This window comes from Moschus berezovskii, chromosome 27, assembly GCF_049115385.1.
Source record: "Moschus berezovskii isolate FMDL1 chromosome 27, NW_MosBer_1.0, whole genome shotgun sequence".
In the NCBI taxonomy this organism is placed as follows: Eukaryota; Metazoa; Chordata; class Mammalia; order Artiodactyla; family Moschidae; genus Moschus; species Moschus berezovskii.
In genome coordinates this window covers 15246949-15262297 of record NC_142486.1, presented here as the reverse complement: position 1 = coordinate 15262297, position 15349 = coordinate 15246949, and the positions used below count along the sequence as shown (strand labels likewise).

Sequence of the window (15349 nt, the reverse complement as noted above, 5' to 3'; positions counted from 1 at the left end):
GGCCCTGGAAGGAACGAGCCCCTGCTGACACTTTTATTTTAACCCACTGAGAGTAATTTTGGAAATCTGTCCTCCAGAATGCTAAGGTAATAAATCTGTGTTGTTTTAAGCCACTAAAATTGTGATAATTTGTTAGGCAACAACAAAAAATGAATATACTACATCACTGCACACCTGGCTCCCCTGGCCAGCCGGGCTCAAATATTATTACTACTGCAGCTGCTATCAGGAAATACCCCTAAAGTTTTTAAAAAGTTCTTTAAAGTTTCAATGTGGTCTTCTCTGAACCTCAGTCTCTTCCTTTGTTAAAAATAGGACTCTTGACTCTTTGGCAGGCATAGAGTGAAGGTTTCTTATGTTATCTGAAGGTTTCCACAAACTACTGCAGCAGATGAGTCCTAGCTATTGTCCCCATTGCTCAGATGAACAAAGTACAGCTCAGAGAGGGAAAGGAGCCCAGCATAGAACCATAGGTCTAGTGAGTAACAGAGCCAGGACTTCTGACTTCAGATATACCATGCTGAGGTGCATGGCTCAGAGTCCAGCTCACGTGCCACCTCCTCAGAGAAGTCTTCCTGGAGAGCCTCAGCTCATTCATTCATCAAATAGCTACTATGACTGTTCTATGCCAAGTGTGCTGCTAGGCATGGCTGGGACCAAGTTCTGCTCTCAGCAGCCCACAGCCTAGTGGATGAGACAGATGCACAAACCCACCATCCCCCAACACCCTGATCAATACTGAGACAAAGGGAGAGAAACACACGGGGTGGTGGTGTGGGGGCCCAAACGGTGGGAGAAACTCACTAAGCCTGCAGTCAGAGAAGGCTTCCTGGAAGAGGTGGCAGTTGAGATGAGGATAAGGAAGATTCCACTAGGAGTGTGGGCAGGGGTCCACTGGAGGAATGGCTGACCAGAAGCAGGGAGGCACCAGACTGTAGCTTCCTGGGGGCAGGGAACAGGTTGGGTCATCGCAGGCCCCAAAATCCCGCTGGGCCTCCACGTTCCTGTGTGTGAATGGGAATCACAGGCCTAGCAGCCCAGAGCTTTAGTAATTGCTGGGCCCGCGAAGGACTGAGCAGGAAGAAAAGGGGTCCTGGGAATTCCCAAGAGTGGTACAGCCAAAGGCAGGGTCAAAGGTAAGAGGGACAAGACAGAGTGGAGAGAGGGTGGGGGAGGCAGGGTCCTGGCTCGAACCCCCCTTCCATGTCTGACTCAGGGTGTAGCTATAGGTAGATCCCCTTAGAGCCTCAGTGACTCCCTCTGAGAATTGGAGCGTGAGACAAAACTGTCTTCAAAGACCCTCCCCAGCCCTGACGGGGAAACGACATGACACAAAATTACAAAAGGGTCTTTATTTGTAAAAAGCCAAAGGGACCCCGGGGGCAACAGGACAGGCAGGCCGGCTTCTCAGGGGTCTGGGGCATTTGGGTAGATGCGCTTGAGTGGGGGGGCGCCCTCCGAGTCCTCGGGATCACCCTGGGCTGCCTCGGGGACAGATGGCACGGGCTCAAAGACGGGGTAAGCTTCAGGGGCCTGGAGAGGAAGGGTGGACAGGCGTGAGCTCCACCCCAACCCAGGAGTGCAGGCTCCTAGCCCTGCCTTCTCCAAAGCCTCCACTCCACTACCTTCCCGGACTCAGGAGTATAGCCCAGGGCTGGGGCCCCAGGACGCAAAGTTTGTGTGTGCTAAGTCACTTCAGTTGTGTCCGACTCTGTGCAACCCTATGGACTATATAGCCCACCAGGCTCCTCTGTCCATGGGGTTCTCCAGGCAGGAATACTGGAGTGGGTTGCCATGCCCTCCTCCAGGGGATCTTCCCGACTCAGGGATCGAACCCACATCTCTTATGTCTCCTGCATTCGCAGGTGGGTTCCTTACCGCTAGCGCCACGTGGGAAGTAGACTAAGTAAGGCGCCGGAAACAACAACACTGTTTGAGGGAAAGAAGTTGGTAATTCTGGAAAACGTATCACACAGTAGTCCCTGGAGGAAAAGTCAGAAGTTCGCGGGAGACTTTTTAAAGCTAAATTACATACTTAGGATTAAAAAAAAAAACTTGAAGGTGCACCACGATCTTTTCAGGTTTTTAATGGTCTCAAGTCAGCCCCCATCCAGCCTGCAGGATTTTGTTTCTAAAACACCCTTTTCTTTTCAGTCCCAAGAACCCAGCCTTTAGCTGTATCCAAGGCCTACATTTCCCACCTTGACCTCAAGAGTGCAGCCCTCAAGCTTTTAGCAACCCCACAGCTCCCCATTCCCTCCACGACCTGGGAGTCCAGGTGGCCAGTCTCACCTCAGCCTCCAACAATTCTGGAACAGGCTCCTCCTTGGTCAACATGGGGGGTTCATCCGTGCTGCCCGCAGGTATGCCCCCAGGATCTGAAACATGAAATTAACAGATGTTCCCTGAGCCACTGCAGAGACCAGGAGGGAAACCCACGAGTCACATAACCCTGTGGGCTGTGGGAGCACTGAGTGGGGAGCCAGATCCCTGGCTGCAACCCAGAAAGAAAACACAGGAAGGACATGTAGGTGGGATCTTGACAGGTGAGTAGATTTGATCAGGTAGACAAATGGGGAGCTGGAGTACATTTCAGGTAGAGGCAACAGAAGCTTGGCAAGCACAGATCTGGGTGTTGGACTCCATGCGTGTGTTCGTGGGTGCTAAGTCACTTTACTCGTGTCTGACTTAGTGCAACCCTATGGACTGTAGCCCGCCAGGTTCCTCTGTCCACGGGATTCTCCAGGCAAGAATACTGGAGTGGGCTGCCATGCCCCTATCCAGGGGATCTTCCTGACTCAGGGATCAAACCCACGTCTCTTTATGTCTCCTGCATTGGCAGGTAGGTTCTTTACCACTGAACCACCTGGGAATCCCGGGGTTGGACTGTCTGGGTTCAAATTCTGACCTTGGACAAATAACTTTATTTCTCTAAGCCTGTTTTCCTGTCTGTAAAATGGGGATGATTATAGTAATGACTGGGTTCCCTGATGGCTTAGCGGGTAAATAATCTGCTTGTAAAGCAGGAGGCACAGGAGATGCTGGTTCAATTCCTGGGTGGGGAAGATCCCCTGGAGGAGGACATGGCAACCCATTCCAGTATTCTTGCCTGGAGAATCCCCATGGACAGAGGAGCCTGGTGGGCTAAAGTCTAAAGGGTCGAAATGAGTTAGACACAACTGAGTGACTACACCACATGCGTAGCAATTACCACACAAGACTGTTGTAAGGATTAAATGAGACGGGAAAAGCCATTAGCACAGGGCCTGGCACATAGCGAGTGCTCGATAAATGCGAATTATTGTTTTTATATTAGTAAAGGTACAAGTGTGTGGTATGATCTAGACATGGAACATGGGCCCAAATCAGGGTGTTCTTGGATGGGAACAATGAGGTCAGCAGGGGGACAGTTCATGAAGGGCCCAGAGTGCCAGGTTGAGGAGTCAACGGTCATAGGGAGTCACTGAAGGCTTTGCAGCAGGAAAAGAACCTTGTCAAACTTGTGCTCAGTGGGGTACAACTGGAGGAGGGGAGATCCCAGAGGCTGGAGTCAGGTATGGGTGGGAGAGATGACAGGGCTGGGGAGGCAGGGGAAGGGAAACACACGGGGGAAGTGAATCTGACCAGACAGGAGACTGACTCTAGGGGAAGATACATAAGGAGGACTCATGCCCAAGATCCTAGCTCATTGGCTGTGTGTGCTTAGGTAACTTACTTAACCTCTCTGAGTTTTGGTTTCTCATCTATAAATAGAGATCATAACCCTCATAGGGTTGTAGTGAGGATTAAATGAGATAAAACATGGAAAGTGCTTAGCTCAGTAAATATTAGCAGTTATATTATCACTTATTATTAATCACTCATGATTATCACAATTATTTTATCATGCATGCATGTTCAGTCATGTCCAATTCTTTGGGATCCCATGGACTGTAGCCCACCGGTCTGTCCAGGAGATTATCCTGGCAAGAATACTGGAGTGGGTTGTCATTTCCTCCTCCAGGGGATCTTCCCAACCCAGGAATCGAACCAGGGTCTCCTGCATTGGAGACGGATTCTTCACCAGCTGAGCTACCAGGGCTGTTGTTGTTCAGTCACCCGGTCATGTCTGACTCTTTGAGACCCAATGGACTGAGCCACCAGGGAAGGTCCAGCAAATACTTATTGAGCACCTTCTATGTGTTCCATGGTGTTCTAAGGATAATACCAGTGAACAAGGTCAACACGGGCCCAACAGTCAGGAAGCTGACATGAGGTGGGAAAGAAAGCTATCTAACTAGTACAAAGCTAAATCTACATGAAAATCTCAGACAGTGATAAGCTATCCACAGAAGCTAACAAGCCAGAGAAGGAGACAGACAGTCCCTAGAGGAAGGGTGGTGACTCCACAGAACTCAGGGAGGCAACTTAGGAGGAAGGGCTGGCAGAGGGGCAAGATGGTGGCTTCCACTTTGGAGGGGAGAAGGCTCAGAAGACAGGGCTCCTGGGAGGCACCTGGTCCTACCTCTCTCCTGGCCCAGCTGTGGGGGCTGAGCATCCTCTGGGACCCCTTCCGGTGGTCCAGCAGGTGACACAGGGCGGCTGGGCTGGGGGGTGCCTCCAGGGCTGGGCTCCGTGCCCTTCTGCAGGGAGCCTTCCGAATGGAAACTCTGGTTACTGTTCTCATCTGTGGGGGAAAAAAGCCGAAAGGGTTGGGCCTGAGGCCCCAGTCCCTTCCCTTAATGCCCACAGCCCTCCACATCCCGGCATCCCTACCTACCATTGAGATCCAGCAGGATGAGAGGGCCGCCCCCTCGGGGACTGGCGCCCCTGCCCCTCCGCTCCCGGCCTCGGGATCTCTCTGCCCCTCCACCTGCCCTCCGGCGCTCCTGGGGGTTAGAGGGCTTAGGGTCAGAGGGGCAGCTTTCTGGTTAGCACTGGCCAAGCCCCCACTGTGCAAATAAAGAAACTGAGGCAGAGAGAAAGCGGAAGGCCCTGCATGAGATGACAGGTTGTGCTTGCTGGGTTAGGTTTTGAACAGGGGAGGTGGGGGCGGCGGGGGACCGAGGTCTGGTGGGGGGGAGGGGAAGAGGCGGAGTTGCTATTAATTGTTAACATCTGTCTGTGCTCCTGCATTTCAGCTCAGAGTGGAGACTGGAGGTGGAGGCCAGGGTGGGGAGGGGCTTGCCTGAGGTTACACAGAAGAAGGGCCTGGGACGCGGGTGGGTTGGGGGGAGCGGGGAACTTGCTCACCTCCTCCTGCGGGTCCACCACTGGCACCCACTTGAAGATACGAAGGGAAGTGTCGCCCACAGTCACCCAGCGCTTCTCCCTGTGGGACGGTGGGAGGATTGGGTCAGAGAGGCCTGAGCGGAGGGCCATCCCGGGAGCGGGACACATCTGGGGATACCCCGAGATGTGGGGGTGATGCCCTGATGGGAGGGACACTTTTGCTAAGAGGACACAGAGAAACCCTGCAGACCCGAGAGCACAGATGGGGGTGGGATGGATGCTTCTAGAGAGAGTGTGACTTGGGGTCGCGGTTCTGCAGACCCCTGGGGTATACACATGGAGAGCTCGGACTCTGAGGCCGGCTGGGGACCTTAGCAATGAAGATCCCCGGGCACACTCGCGGGAGGAGTGTCAAAGCTTCAGGGGGCGGGGCATAAACGGGGGCTCCAGCTTCGGGAGGGCAGAACTGGGGAACACGCTTTGTAGACCCCAGGGTGTAGCCAGAAGGCAGATAGAGCCCCGCAGCTCCGGCGCGCAGCTGGGCGGCACACCTAACAGCTGGGGGCCACAGCTGGCGAAGCGGGGGTAGACTTATCTGGGGGAGGAGTGGCCCACCGGGTCCCGTCCCTGGCCCCGGGGCAGCGCTCACCATCTCCGGACCTTCTCGATGGTCGCCATCACCTTCTTGATGTCATCCTTGGCCCGGCTCCGGGTCTCGGCCCGCACGGTCCGGCCGGCCATGCTGGCGGGGCTGGGGCCCAGGCCGAGCCCGCGGCTGGGCCGCCTCCCGTCCGGCGGGCTCAGGCTCGGCGCCAGGCCGGGGCGCCGCTCTCTCGGCCCGTCGTCCCTCCGGGAGTTGGTCGCGCCCTCCCTCGCTCCCCCAACGCCTCCGCGAGTCCCCGCCCCGCTTCCTGCCGCCGCGCCCCGCCCCGGCCAGTCCCCGGAGCGGCCGGGCGGCGCGGGCGGCCAGAGCCCAGGCCTGGAAGTCGGCCCCGCCCCAACCGGGCCCGCCCCCTCGGGGCACCCGGACGCGCAGCGCCCCCTGCCCGCCGCCGAGAGGCAGGTTGGGGGGAGCTGGGCGACTGGACGCGCGCGGCGGGGCTGCGGCAGTGCGTTCAAGCCACGTGGGCGCCAGGGGGCGCGAGAGGGTCAGTGTCCCGTGTGAGACCGCTGCGCGTGGGGACGTCCCTGGGACGCTGTGTGTGTTTGTCTCTCTCCCTCGCCAGACTATCAGGTTCTACACTGTTCTACTACCCCTTCATCCATTCATTCAACAGTCTATTAACTGAGTGCCAATTGCGTGCCTGACATTGCATATAACTGATTCTTCACCCACCAGAACAGCTAAAATGAAAACGACGAAACCTACCAAGCGGAGGCGAGGAAGCAGAGCAACTAGATCCCTCATATTTCCGGGGGAGTGTAAATTGGTAGAGATACTACTTCGAAAAGCTGGCGGTTTTTCAGCGAAACTATGATCCAACAGTTCCACTCCTAGGTCGTTAACAGCCAACAGAAATGCGTGGGTATGAGCACCAAGGGGCCGGTACTGGAATGTTCATATCTTTGTAATAGCCTCAGACTGGAAACAACCCATCGACAGGGGAGTGGAAAGTGAATTGTAGCCTGTTTACACCATGGAGGACCCTGCAAGAAGGCTGAGGTCCTGCTACCCCCAACAACAGAGACAAGTCTCATGAAAGGAGTAGGATACAGAAGTACACTTTGTATGATTTCGTTTACATAAAGTTCAGAACCGACAACATTAATTAATGGCGTGAGAAATCAGGAGGGCGGTCACCCATGGGACTGGGAGGGGCTAAGAGCGGGGGTTCTGGGAACGGGTCATGCTCTGTTTCTTAATCTGGTGCTGATTCCCAGGGCATGTTTACTCTTGGAAAATTCGTTGAGCTGTACCCTTATGATGATGTGCACTTTTCCCTACTTGAATGAAAAGTTTACTTAATATGAGTATGTCTTAGTTGATTTTGTTTGAAGCTGTGTTTATCAGCAGACATGCTAAATTTGTGTTGCTATGTGTGTGTATTTCAAGGGTGTGGCTACTGTGTGTGTTTTCCAGTGACTATGTTCAGAGGGATTAAGGTATAGGAAGGTGGTTATGTCAACATTTCTGGAGCCAAACTGCTGGGGTAAAATTCTACTTCTGCTTGTCCAGTGACCTTGGAGAAGTCATATCTCTATTTCCTCAACTACAACATGGGAATGAGTTAATATGTGTATAACTCTTAGAACAATGCCTTGCACACAGTAAATACCCAATAACAGTCTCTGTTAATAAGTGTGATGGCCTCACCTGCTATGTCCTCTGCCAGTTCATCCCTTTCTTCCTTTATTCTGGTAATTGTCTCCTCATGGCAATATACTCCCACACTCACAGGTCTCCTTCCCAATTTCTTCATTCACAAACCCTACACCCCATCAGATTGTGAGCTCCTTAGGGGCCCAGAGACCAAGAATGGATCATCAGACAGAGTGGGTTCTTGGGAACCACGTGTGGGGATAAGTAAATGTATAAAGACGACCCTATAGCATTTTTCTGCATCAGGTTAGTGGGTTGACCTTTGGGTATGACTCCCTGTACCTGTCTTTTTAAGCTTGTTTCTGTTTGAGAACCCTTCAGGAGATGCGGCTATGTCAGAAGTTCTCTTACTGGGTCTGGTCAAGTGCGACAAGTGTTCCCCTAGTAGGTGTGACTGTGAAAGCAAGGGCAGAAGGCATCTGAAACAGGCCAGGAGTGTATGTCCTGGCAGGTGTGGTCTAAGCCTGAGGGCCCCCACCTTGGCCTCTCAAGCACCAGGCTATCCCCTCCCCCAGACAAGAGGAAGGGCCAGCACATTCCTGTCCTGCCAGCTGCGCCCTCTCCTACCCTCTCCCTCGCCTCCCCCCTCCAACAAGATTTCTCCAAAAAGCAGCCTGGGCCGAAGATCGGAGCCTGAGCCTTCTCCTCCCATCGGACCTCAGGGCTGCCTCCAAGACCCGGGCACCCCAAGCTTGAGGTCCCGAGTCCACCCTTCAGACAACCTGCTGCCCTCCTCAGGTCCCCTTCGCGACTAGGCCGAGTGAGCAGAGAGGTGAGCTAAGGGCCAAGGAATCCGGCCTGGGACGGCGGGGGTGGGGTAGGGGGTGTGTGTGGGGGGGGTAGATTGTTGGGGTCTGAGCCCTGATTGGCTACGCCCGGGCCACGCCCCTACTCTTTTCCCCCTTCTCCCCCCTCGTAAGGGGGGCGTGGAGGCAACCAGGATCAGCCAGGGGCCAGCATGAGCCGGAGGGAGGGCAGTCTGGGTAAGGGGCTGAAGGGTCGGATGCTGAGCGCCCGCGGGGATCAGGGGTCAGAAGGGCTGGAAGCTGGGGTCCGGGTCACCGCCACCCCTAAGTCGGGGAAGGGAGCGGCCTGAGCGGGGGAGAACAGGGCAGCGGTGTCAGGTAACGAGCGGGTGAGTTGTGGGTGAGCTGTGGGAAGGGGCAAGGGCCAGAGTTTAGAGGAGGCTTGGGGCTGTGCCTTCAGAGACTTGGGCTCAGGAGATAGATCACCGGTTCGAGTACACCCTGGGGGAGGACTGGGGTCGTGGCTGGAGCAGGACGCCGGGATCCTGAGTATCGGCAAAGAATCAGAACTGGGAGCCACAGAGAGGGGTAAAGTTAGGGGAGGAAGTCTTTGGGCCACAGGGGTCGGTGAGTGACAACAAGAGACGAAAGTTGAGTCTGTTAAGGATAGGGACCCGCGGGGCAAACTCTGGCGGGGGCGGAGCGGAAGTTGCCGGGCCAGGACTACACTCCCCAGTATGCCCTGGGCATGCGCGCTAGGCATCTCGGGAAATGTAGTCTTCCTCCCGGAGCGCCAACCTCTAATTTGTGATGGTTAAGGCGGGTTACTGATTCACTGATGGGGCCCAGTGCCCCGCCCACGGTCTTGCACTGTAGGGCCGTCCGGGAAGGAATGGGACATCAGTCTCCTAATCTGTAAAATGGGCTTAAAGTCTCGTTTCAATTTGAAGTTCTGTGCTTTGATGATGCTGAATTCCACCGACAATCACTGAGGTACAGAGACATGTGAGCCCTGTCCTCCAAGGGCTCCCAGGCTGAGGCAGATTCTTCTAGATAAAGGAACCATTATTAGAACCTTGGAAGTATGAACTAATGGCCCTTAGTAGAAAGAAAAAGTTAATTTAAAGGAGTGTATCTGGAGGCTACACTGATGAAGCTGTAAGTGAATTTGGCTTTAATAGGATTTCAACAATGGTTTGGGGACAGGGAGTGCATTTCAGGTGGAACAACCGTTTGGCAAATGTCTGGTGCCCTATTCTCCCTCAGTTGGAATGGGACAGAGACTGCCTGGCTTAAAAATTGGAGAATTCAGAGTGGAGCCTCTGGGTTCAGGAAGAGCAAGCCTGGAAGAAGTGGTCAAGAAGCAAGGGGTTGGGGTGCTCTCATTCCTCCCCTGCTTTTCCCACCAGAGGACCCCCAGGCTGACTCCTCAGCCTCACCCCTTCCCCACTTGGAGGCCAAGATCCAACAGACACACAGCCTTGCCCGCCTCCTCACCAAATATGCTGAGCAGCTTCTCCAGGAATATGTGAGTGGGATTGGGGGTGCGGGTACCAGGGGCCTGGGAAATGGGGAAGAATAGGTTAAGGGGCCCTTGACCATTCATTTTCTCAACCTCTCTTCACAACTGCAGAAATTGGGGCTCCCAAGAGGGGTCAGTAACTGGCCATTGGTCATCATCCAGCAAATTGTGGAAGGACTTTCTCTATGCCTCAAATGTCCCTCCATAGAGGTCCCTCCTTGGTGCTTTAAGACAGAGGCAACCTGAGAGAGTGAAGGGAAGTTTGGCCTGAGAGTCAGAAAACCTAGGTTCTAGGCTCTGTGTGATCTTGTCATATCACCTCTGTAAGCCTGGATCTCCCCAGGTGACAAAGGAGGCAGTTGAATAAGAGGAATGATGAACTCTTCTATCTGTGTTATACAGACGGGCCATTTCAATCTAGGGCAGGGGAATGCCATTCCAAGAGGGCACTTTATAGAGGAGGAGGGTTTGCCAACACCTTTGGTTGACCAGAGAACCCTGACCAAGGAAACAAGGTGGTTCCCCAGATTACTCTGGTGTAGTGGAGGGAGCCTATAGTTTTGAATCAGATAGGCTACAAGCCTGCCAACTGGTGACCTTGGGCAGTGATGATAACATTAGAAATAATAACTTAATAATTATGACAACAATAGTAGGATAATAAAACTAGGTTTGTAGTCCTACCAACCTTGGTTCAGCTTCCAGCTTCTGCCCCTTCCTAGATCCATGACCTGGGACAGGTCAGCCTGAGTATCCTCATTTATGAAATCATCACCATTGTCAATACATCCATTATTGGGAAGATTAGGAATAGTGTGTTTAAATCAGGAGACACAGTGCCTGAACCAGAAGCAACACGTTAGCAAAGGATAAATGGTATTGTTATAGCATCTTTACAAATTACAGAACACCTTTATCGTTTCGTTTGTTCATTCTCATGACAGTTACTCATGGAGTCCTGGCTGTGTGTTAAGCAGGTGGAGAAGTGGGGGAAGATGGGGAAGGGAGTGGAATGGCCTTGGCCCCTGCACTATCTTCTGTGATTCTCAAGAGGTCTCTGGTAGGAAGGAAGGATGGAGAACTGTCCCTCGTCTTATAGAAGAGACCATTGAGGCTCAGAGAAGGAAAGGGTTTTGCATCCGACTGCACAGCTAGTGAGTGGTGGAGAACAGGATTTGAACCTGGGTCTGTAAGACAGCATTAATAAAAGAGGTAACATTTTTTTGTGTGTGCTTTTCCAATGAGTCAGGACCTGCCTTAAGCCTCACAGCACGGATATAACTACCTTAAGAAGTGGATACGTTTATAATCTCTATGGAGGAGATGAGAAAACAGGCCCTTGTGTAAAGTCCACGGTGGTTTTGTTGTTTTGTATTCTCTCAAACACAGCTGTCCTGTTGGCAGTGTATCACTTGTGAGGCAGGGGACAACGAGGCCCCAGGAGAGGGGTGGAGGGCTGAGTTCCCAGCCGAGGAGCCGCCCTGACTGCCTCGTCTCCGCAGGTGCAGCACCAGGGAGACCCCTTCGGGCTGCCCGGCTTCTCGCCCCCGCGGCCGCCGGTGGCCGATCTGAGCGACCCGGCCCCAGGCCATGCTGGCCTGCCAGTGCCCGAGCGCCTGCGGCTGGACGCGGCGGCGCTGGCCACGCTGCCGCCGCTGCTGGACGTCGTGCGCCGCCTCCAGGCCGAGCTGAACCCGCGCGCGCTGCGCCTGCTGCGGCGCTTGGAGGACGCGGCGCGCCAGGGCCGGGCTCTGGGCGCTGCGGTGGAGGCCGTGCTGGCCGCGCTGGGGGCCGAGAGCCGCGGGCCAAGGCCCGAACCCGCGGCCGCGGCCGTCGCCGCCGCCACTGCCTCCGCGGGCGTCTTCCCGGCCAAGGTGCTGGGGTTCCGTGTGTGCGGCCTCTACCTCGAGTGGGTGAGCCGCACGGAGGCCGACCTGGGCCAGCTGGCGACCGGGGGCCCGGCCTGAGCGCCGGGCGCGCGGCCCAGCTCGCGCTCTCCTCCCTGGCCGTCTCCATCTCTCCCCATCTCTGTCAGCGTCTCTGCGTCCTCCGACTGTTTTGTATGCTTCTCCATCTCTTTTCTCTCTGTGTCCTCCTTGTCTCCCTCTACGAATTCCCTTATCTGTCATGTCCTTGCTTCCCCCGAGTTTTCTCCATCGCTTGCGTCTGCCTCTCTGAGCATCTCTTTGGCTTCCCGTCTCTTGTTTCCTCTTGGCCCCCTGTGAGCCTGTGTTTATCTCCACCTCATCTCAAGGAAGGGACAGCTGTCACTCTGTTTGCCTCTGTCCTTCTCTCTGTCGTTCCTGGCCAGGAACATGCCTGTTGGCCCTGTGGTGGAAGGGCTGCTCCAGACAAATTTCAGCCACCTTCCCCCAGGGTCACTCACATGCTGCTCTCCCCGTCCCCCATCACACCCCTTGTGGCCCTGCACCCTCTCCCTTTGATGCCCTCCACCCCTTCCCCTCCCTCTGCCCTAATCCTACACCCTCCCTTCTCCTCAAGTCAGGTTTATGGAGACAAAAAAAAGCAAAATCTCACCCCTTTGAAGAGTTTTATTTAAGAAAATAAATTAATTTGTTGTAAATAAAATGTTTAGAAGAACATTGAATTTACCAGTATATATAGTCATTGAAAATGGGGAGACACATTTAAGGAGAATAAGATCCTTGGGGTATGGCCTGGTCCCCCCAGCCATCCCCAAAAGCCACACTATAAACAGAAGGTTCAGGAGAGCCCCAGGCCAGGGATGCCATCTGTCATCCCAAATTGGATGTGTCCTGAGCAAGAAACAGGTGACTCGGCTCCTTAGCTTTTCAAGAGTCAGACATCCATTGAATAGGAAGTGAAGCACCTTAAGATGGGAAGTTGGAGCAGTGGCCACAGTCTGAGAGGTAGTCTAGAGGAGGAAATGAACTCCAGGGAAAAGGTAGGCCTCGTTGCTCAGAAAGTCCATATCTTCATAGAGGAAGTGAGGTAGACAAACACAAGAAGGCAGTCCCTGGACCTCCCCTAAATGACAGGAAGGGGACCAACTATACTCCCTCTGTAGAGTGGGAAGTGAAAGTGGAAAGTGTTAGTCACTCAGCACGTCCGACTCTTTGTGACCCCATGGACTGTAAGGGAAGCCTCTTCAAAGAGGTATTTCTTTCCACCCAGGAAGTGAGCAACCAGTCCCACTGGAAGGGGAATTCATGAGATGCTGTCCATGGAGTCCCACCCAGATCTGGAAGGGAGGCCACAGGCCCTGGGCAGGAAGACCCAGGCATAAGGACAAGAGGCCTGGTCCCCAGGAAATGTTCCCAAATACGAGGTACAGAAGCCCTGCTAGACATCATGTCTCCTTTCTAGCCAAGAAGCAAGGCAAAAAAGAATCCCTTGTGAGGAAAAAAAAAGGAAAGAATCAGCTGTGAAAGGGAAAGGGTTGCAGCCTCTAACAAGAAGTCCCCACCTCCTCTATTCAGAGTATTTGGTCTTGAGCTCACCCAAGAAAGTCACAGCTCGGTCTGTCCAAAAGCCGTAGTCCCGGATTATTACATACCCTCGACACTTCCTCTGGAAGGCCGAGTCACCTAAGGGGACAGTACCAAGGGGGCTGTTTGCTGGGGGGGTGGGCAGGTCCAGGGCAGTCATGATGCCAGCCAAGTTGCCCGCCAGGCCTTTGGCCTTGAGTCTTGCTTCCTCAAGCTGAGACAGCAAGATGAAATCGTCAGGGTGCAGGGCCATCTGGTCAGTCTCCGCAAGCTGGAGATGCTGGCTGAAGGACCAGAAGGCCTCCTGGGTGAGGCTCAGACGTACTCCATCTTCCAGGCCATGCCAGATCTCGAAGGGCATGTCGGTTGGAGGCAGGGTTGTGAGCGAGAGTCCAGAGGATGAGAATCTGGGATCATTAAAGGGAGAGCCTTGGTGCTGGAGCTGCATGAGAGACAGAGGTAGATAAGCGTGAGGGGACCCAGACGCTGCCCTAGGGTGCCCCTGAATTCCCATCTGCCTTCCAGGAGCCTGGCCTCTTCCTAGGGGGAGTGGCCATTCCCTGCCTCGGGGAGTTGATGAGATCTTCTAGCACAGAGCCCCACTTCTGTTAGGCTTCAGTTCTGCCTCCTTCTCATACAACTTGTGCAACTTTGAATCACAGCTTCAGTAACACATGGCGCTGTAATGGTGAAGATGATAAGATGTAATAGACATAAAGCACTTAGCACTTGGCATACGATTAGGGCATTAATATCATTCACTAATGACATCTTTATATTAATATCATGAAGACAATGATGATGTTTCTTATTACAGTAGTTTCAAGCTAAATATATCATGGACAATGTGGTTAAAGCCGTATTTCCTTTTTATTCACATTCTGCAGTGGTTAATATTTGTTCACTTTTAAATAATCATTAATATGCAATTATTAATTTTGAATTGAATTATAGTATTATTTAGTTAATGCCTTCTCCATTAAATTTCTCACCTCCACAAACGTAGACCCACAGAAGTTTAGTGCACACTGCTAAATTCTGTCATTGATGGATGACCTAGGCCTACCTCCCGATTTCACCAATGGGGAGTCTCGGGGTCCTCAAAGCTACCCAGAGGATGGTGGCAGATATGAGACTAGAAATTAGAGGAAGGGACTTCCCTGGGGGTTCAGTGGTTAAGAATCTGCCTCCCAAAGCAGGGGACGTGGGTTTGATCCCTGCTCCAGAAAGATCCCCCATTCCATGGGGCAGCGAAGCCCAGGGACCACAACTCCTGAGCCCTCACTCCTAGAGCCACCGCAGTGAGAAGCCCAAGCACCGCAAGGAGAGGAACCCCCGCTCGCTACAATTACAGAAAGCCTGTGCAGAGCCACAAGGACCCAGCACAGTCCAAAAGAAAGAAACTAGATTTTAAAGAAGAAAAACGAAACTAGGTTAGGTAACTTCACGTGGACCTAGAATATAGTACAGTGGAAGAGTCACAAATTCCAGGGCCTCCAGAGGCCAGGGAGATCACATCACCTGGAGAAGAAGCAGATGGGTTGGGGCTGGGACACAGTGAGTGGAGGCCAACAGGACCCCTGTGCCTGTTTTTGACAGGTTTTCATGTTCAAAATTTGAACAAGCATCTCATGGCCTAAACAAAATATCTGTGGGTCAGACCCAGCCAGCAGGCTGCTGCTTTGAACTTGCAGACAGTTTTGTGACCTCAGGTAAATTATTCCCCCCTCTAAAGCTCATTTTCCTGGCCTTTCCCTCATGGTCCAGTGGTTAAGACTCTGCCCTCCAATGCAGGGGGTGCGGGTTCAATCCCTGATTGAAGAGCTAAGATCTCACATGCCTCGCAGCCCAAAATCCCAAAGGATAAAAGAGAAGCGGTATGGTAGCAAACTCAAGAAGGACTTTAAATCATGGTCCACATTAAAAAATCAAAGAGAGGGCTTCCCTGGTGGCTCGGTGGATAAGAATCCTCCTGCCAATGCAGGAGACACGGGTTCCTGATCCAGGAAGGTCCCACATGCCCTAGATCAACTAAGCCCTTGCGCCACAACTACTGAGCTTGCGCTCCTGAGCCAGGGAG

General features: G+C 53.4%; 3 protein-coding genes across 6 annotated transcripts in view; 1 reads left to right on the top strand and 2 right to left on the bottom strand.

Moving 5' to 3' along the window:
- The window catches only part of BCL7C (BAF chromatin remodeling complex subunit BCL7C), a 37720-nt gene extending 31510 nt beyond the window's left edge, over positions 1-6210 (bottom strand). Inside the window, exons 1-6 of one of the 2 annotated variants that reach the window (XM_055409885.2) lie at positions 5861-6204; positions 5233-5311; positions 4760-4868; positions 4505-4666; positions 2293-2378; positions 1333-1533 (exon numbers count right to left, since the gene is read on the bottom strand). In XM_055409885.2, the coding sequence (XP_055265860.1) occupies positions 1408-1533; positions 2293-2378; positions 4505-4666; positions 4760-4868; positions 5233-5311; positions 5861-5952 (654 nt within the window). In that variant the 5' untranslated portion in view covers positions 5953-6204 and the 3' untranslated portion in view covers positions 1333-1407. Of the gene's footprint in view, positions 1-1332; positions 1534-2292; positions 2379-4504; positions 4667-4759; positions 4869-5232; positions 5312-5860 lie in introns of those variants that run through there. The other variant, XM_088833254.1, reaches the window with a different exon arrangement.
- Positions 6211-8433: 2223 nt separating this feature from the next.
- On the top strand, positions 8434-13319 carry CTF1 (cardiotrophin 1). 2 transcript variants are annotated; one of them, XM_055409898.2, is made up of 3 exons: positions 8434-8514; positions 9687-9805; positions 11302-13319. In XM_055409898.2, exons 1-3 carry the CDS (start codon positions 8490-8492, stop codon positions 11764-11766), a joined length of 609 nt encoding a protein of 202 aa, XP_055265873.1. In that variant the 5' UTR covers positions 8434-8489; the 3' UTR covers positions 11767-13319. The 2 variants fall into 2 exon arrangements, with proteins under 2 accessions (XP_055265873.1, XP_055265872.1); XM_055409897.2 differs by lacking the exon at positions 8434-8514 and having other exon boundaries at positions 8713-9805.
- LOC129545552 (cardiotrophin-2-like) overlaps positions 13207-15349 on the bottom strand; it is a 23796-nt gene continuing 21653 nt past the window's right edge. For both annotated transcript variants that reach the window (XM_055409900.2, XM_088833268.1), the window contains one exon: positions 13207-13711. In XM_055409900.2, the coding sequence (XP_055265875.1) occupies positions 13253-13711 (459 nt within the window). In that variant the 3' untranslated portion in view covers positions 13207-13252. The remainder of the gene's footprint in view (positions 13712-15349) is intronic.